Source organism: Mus pahari, chromosome 21 (assembly GCF_900095145.1).
Source record: "Mus pahari chromosome 21, PAHARI_EIJ_v1.1, whole genome shotgun sequence".
In the NCBI taxonomy this organism is placed as follows: domain Eukaryota; kingdom Metazoa; phylum Chordata; class Mammalia; order Rodentia; family Muridae; genus Mus; species Mus pahari.
The window spans coordinates 43,427,640-43,433,277 of NC_034610.1; the positions used below are offsets into that span (position 1 = coordinate 43,427,640).

At 41.0% G+C, this 5,638-nt stretch overlaps 1 protein-coding gene across 1 annotated transcript in view; it reads right to left on the bottom strand.

Moving 5' to 3' along the window:
• The window catches only part of Pex7 (peroxisomal biogenesis factor 7), a 52,890-nt gene that overhangs the window by 23,571 nt on the left and 23,681 nt on the right, over positions 1-5,638 (bottom strand). Inside the window, exons 7-8 of the mRNA XM_021221417.1 lie at positions 4,170-4,283; positions 1,924-1,979 (exon numbers count right to left, since the gene is read on the bottom strand). Coding sequence (XP_021077076.1) covers positions 1,924-1,979; positions 4,170-4,283 — 170 coding nt within the window. The remainder of the gene's footprint in view (positions 1-1,923; positions 1,980-4,169; positions 4,284-5,638) is intronic.

Sequence of the window (5,638 nt, forward strand, 5' to 3'; positions counted from 1 at the left end):
AGGAGGAGGAGGAGGAGGAGGAGGAGGAGGAGAAGGAGGAAAGGTTTGAGGGAAGAAAAGGGAAAAGGAAGAGAGAAAATAATGTAATTATATTTTAATTTAAGAAATTTTTAATTAAAACAAAATAATTGCTACTAAAATTACATTTTTTTAATTAAGTTTTTAAAGAGAGTATTAGATCATACTGCTAGCCCAGGAAAAGATGCAAATTACAGTTTCTGTTGAACACACACTGCTTTCACATAATAATAAAAGTCTTAAACAGAACCAGCAAAAGTCAAGGCATATCTTCATGAAACATAGTGCTTAGTCACTAAAGGGAGTTCAACCATACTTTTAATAAAACCTGAAGTTTTTACTCAAGCTTTATTAAATAATTAACAACAATACAGGGCTGCTGAGATGGCTCAACAAGGAAAGGCTTGTGCCGCCAAGCCTAACGACCTGACCCGAGTTTGCCCTTTTGGTCTTCCTAGGAACTCCAAGCAGCTTCTAACCTCTACACACATATCCTCCACACTCGTATAAATGAATAAATGTAATAACAAATTTTAAGGCACCAAAGCAAACAACAGATAGTCCACAATATGAGATTATATACTAGGTTTAGAATTTTTATGACTTACTCAACTATGATCTACTATACAAGTAAGACTGGCAGCTCCTGTTATGAGGTGCACATATGTAAATACAACATTTTATGTACTGAAATATCACACATCATCAGTTTCAGTATAATGGACAGTAACAAGGTCTCAGCATGCAAGCTCAGCTGGTAAAGGTGATCAGTTTCAGACACTGGGAACTTTGGAAAGCCACAGCTCCTCATCTAGAACTGTCCTGAGACACAGTGAGAAGAGTGCCCAGAGAGGACTCAGTCTCCTCTGCCTGCTCAGCACCCATCCTTCCCTGGCAGCTTCCGGAACACACTGCTCTGGGGTCTCTCCCCTGCTTTTGGTGGAGTGCACCGTCTGCTGGCCAATGCTAAGTCTAAGAAAGCAGTGTCCTGCTCAGCTCTCTTCACACTCATCTCCACTTAGTGAACTCACTCTTGCATGCTTGATCACCAGTAAACTGATGGACTTGAAGATACTCACACAAAACTCTAACACCCAGCAGATAACCTACAGCTCCACAGTTCCAGCCCGGAAATGGCTGGGTGGAGGGCAAGCAAGCAACAAGTTTTCCTCCTGTCCCTGGCACTGTCTTTTAAAACCTCCAGTATCACTACAGACTAACAGCGCTGCAACCACTCCTTACTGCATATACATTTTAAAAACAAAATGTGGCTGGGTATAGTGGCGCATGCCTTCAACCCAGCCTCAGGAGGTAGAGTTTTAGCATCACAAGTCCAAAGTCATCCTCAGCTGCACATGGTGTTCACAGGTACAGTGCACAAGGCAGGCGAGACCCACAAAAGGAAACAAAACACCCCCACACCACACCACAGCCACAACCTGGCCGTTCTGTGAGTTTACTCCCCAATTTGTCTGCATCCTTACACATGCTCACTCCAGAAAAGCAAGTTAGAGATGTGTTCCTCCTCTTAAGATAACACTTCAAATCTGTTCTGTCAGAAGAAAACATTGCACGAAAATAACCATAGAAATTTTGTCAGACCAAACACGCCATAGAAGAAAAGGGAGAGGAGCTCTGGGTAGTTCATGCGATCAGGCAATGTAAGTTCAACACTCAGTGCCCTCACACAAGCAAGTAGAGACTGTCAAGCACAAAGGACAAGAGGGTGTGGCTTCCAGACTTACTTGTTAGAAGGGAAGAAGAGTAAAAGGCAGGAAAAGTGCGATTGGTAGTGAAGCAACCCCTTAGGTCTCAGGAAAGTTGATGCTACAGATCAATATACAGACCACATACAGATGCTACTAAGTGTTGCACACAGAGTGTATTAGAGAGCGGTCTCTGTACCTTACAGTGAAGTCATAAGAGCAGGAGGCCAACACGGAGGCATGGAACGGTGAAAACTGCAGAGAGAGAGGTCAGACAGTCACGGACGGCCACTCCATGTCACCCCGGACACACAACCGCTCATCACAACTGCGTCTTCCTGGGCCTTACACACTTATGCTGACCTTTCAAGTAGACATTTATGGAAAAATCTTTTATTTTTACATTCTTCAAAGAAATCCCTCAAGCTTCACCGAGATGATTTATATCACGTTTTCTACGTTTGATGGAGGGTCTCATGAAGCCTAGGCCAGCCTCAACCTTGCTGAGGCCCATCGAACCCTCATCCTCCTGCTTCTCCATTCCAAGTTCTGGGATTGCAGACACAGACCACCCAGTTATGTGCTAATGGGGGCCACACCCAGGCCTCTATGCTAAGCAAGCAATCTACAGCTGAGTCACATTCCCATCCCTGTCACTGAACCTGAATAGCACTTCACACAGCGTGCAAAGTACTTTTTTACTATATTACCTTAATTTTTCCCCACAACAAAATCTGAAATACAGAAAAACTCTGTCTACCACTGAAACCTGTCCATATAAGACCATTATTAAAAACATAGAAAAGCTTATTTTTATTTTTATAGTAGATGGTAGTTATCACAGAAACTGACAACTGGAGTGAGGAGAATCCGTGACTAAGGATGGCTCAGGCCCTTCTATAAAGCTCAGGGAACACAGGAGGAGATGGAGGACTGTGGGAGCTGGAGGGGGAGGACTGCTGTGAGACACTGTCTGTCCTCATGAACTCTCACAGCTGTGGCTGCCGTCAGAAGACCTGCCCCAGGTCAGGACAGAGCACACAGCACTACAAATGGATGAGGGCTCCTAAGGCCCATCTATAACTGAAAGCTACTGGCAGTAAATGGCTGCAAGGGAGGGAAGACAGTTTCCCCTAGTGGAATGCCCAGGCTCCAGTGGGTGCTTGTACATCTATGTGCACGAAGCAGCTGTAACTGGACTCAGTGGATAAGAGAGAGAGAGAGAGAGAGAGAGAGAGAGAGAGAGAGAGAGAGAGAGACAAAGACACAAAGAGAAAGAGAGAGACACGGAGACAGAGAGAGACAGAGAAAGAGATATAGAAAGACAGAGACAGAGAGAAAGAAAGACAGAGAGAGACAGAGACACAAAGAGAAGGAGAGAGACACAGAGAGACAGAGACAGAGAGAGACAGAGATAGAGAGAAAGAGAGACAGAGACAGAGAGACAGAGGGGGAGAGAGACAGAGGGGGGGCAAGAAGCTGGGAGGAATGTATGTGCCAGGGTCCTGGTGAGGTTGGAGAAGAGTAGGTATGAGCAAATACTCTGTATGCATGTATGGAATTTCCAAACAAGTAAAAGTTAAATCTACTATGTACTACATATTTAAAATTACATTGAGTAATACAATTTAAAATATTAATTTAATGCTATTTGAAATATTCAAAATAGGGGTAATGCACAACTATCATATTGGAAACATCAGTCAAGTTCTTGGTAGCTGTTAATGTGGAAAGTTGATAATCAGGAGACGCCACTGCGTAGGAAGGTTTTCACAGGAACAGCAGAATCGGCTGACAGGAAGCTGGGGAATTAAACTAAGTTCCCTTACAATGCAGGCACACCTACTGGAGGCAAGGTTAGAAGGTTAGCTCACCTTCTGTTCACAGACTGAATCGGTTCTACATCCTGCACAGTTGTAACTTTTATATACAGTGTCATGCTAAAAAAAAAATTACTTTCTCTCCATTCACGCACCCTCATCAAATGGGCAATTATGAAACATATAAACCCTAAATATAAACTAACACACCTAAAAATACTGTTAAAGGAAATAGTCAACTGGATAATAAGATGAGAAAGTTATTTTTAATTAACATCAAGTAGTGAATTTTTATATCATCCCAGCTTACTCAAATATATAACCTAATTTTAGCTTCCAATATCATCCTTAATTGGATGACTAAAACACACATAACAATCAATAATGCCAGCACTTGGGAGGCTGAGGCAGGAGGAATATAATTTCAAAGTCACCTGACCCACACAATGAGACTTTGTCTCAGGAAACCCAGACTGAGGGTGTAGCTCAGTGGCTGGGCACTGACCTAGGATGAGCATGGCCCGGGCTCCACCCCAACTCTGTAAAACTTCATCCCTAAACACTCTGTACAAACGTCACCAACTTCTGGTTATGTTTTCACTCCATGTAAAAGAGAAAGACTTACTTTCACCCTCCTGATGGCATAAGTGTGACCGAGAAGTTCAAACACAGGCTGTCGCACATTCCTTAAGTCCCAACCTCTCAAGCTACAGTCAACTGCGCCTGTCACCACCAAGTTCTGAAAACAATTCCAAAAAAAACAAACAAACTATGACATGTTTGCAATCTCTCACTAGAAACAATAATACATTTTTGTAATGAAATATATACCCAGAGTACTGGCTAGTTTTGTGTCAACTTGGCACAAGCTGGAGTTATCACAGAGAAAGGAGCTTCATTTGGGGAAATGCCTCCACGAGATCCAGCTGTAAGGCATTTTCTCAATTAGTGATCAAGGGGGGAGGTCCCCTTGTGGGTGGTGCCATCTCTGGGCTGGTAGTCTTGGGTTCTATAAGAGAGCAGGCTGAGCAAGCCAGGGGAAGCAAGCCAGTAAAGAACATCCCTCCATGGCCTCTGCATCAGCTCCTGCACTCTGACCTGCTTGAGTTCCAGTCCTGACTTCTTTCAGTGATGAACAACAATGTGGAAATGTAAACTGAATAAACCCTTTCCTCCCCAAGTGGTTCTTGGTCATGATGTTTTGTCCAGGAATAGAAACCCTGACTAAGACACCTAGGATCTATTTTTTTTTTAGATTTATTTATTTACTATATGTAAGTACACTGTAGCTGTCTTCAGACACTCCAGAAGAGGGAGTCAGATCTTGTTAAAGATGGTTGTGAGCCACCATGTGGTTGTTGGGATTTGAACTCTACACCTTTGGAAGAGCAGTCGGGTACTCTTACACACTGAGCCATCTCACCAGCCCAGGATCTTTTTTTTTTTTAATTGCATAATAATCATAGAAAGGAACCAAAATAGTCTTTTTTTTTTTTTAGTAAAATCAAAACTATATAACTACAGAGGAAAGAAACTAAATGTGTTTAAAGCATACGACAGAACACTACACACAAGGGACAAAGCAAGTCTCAAACAGCACTGTAGATTTCCTAACTTACCTTTTCAAATATTAACACACACATAAGAGGGTTAAAAGATATTGGACAAATCAGCTGATCATTTTTTTTGAGCAAAGGTTATTTTATAACTATAGAATTTTAAATATATATATATATATATATATATATACATTTATATAATGAACATAGAATATGACTGAATTGTTAATGTGATTACATGGCCACTTGTTAATACCACTTACTTTTGAAATATGAAATAGATATTTTAAGGTATAGCAAATAACAGAAAAACTAAAGTCACCCTAAAATAACCACTTTTTAGTTGGAGGTACACATCTGTGTGTGTAGTTAATGAAGTGGGATGCCAAATGATGAATATAACTTTATGTGACACTGCATTGCCATCATTTAATCAGCTGATCATTCTTTTTTTTTTTTTTTTTTTTTTTTTTTTTTTTTTTTTTTTTTTTTTTTTTTTTTTTTTTTTTTTTTTTTTTTTTTTTTTTTTTTTTTT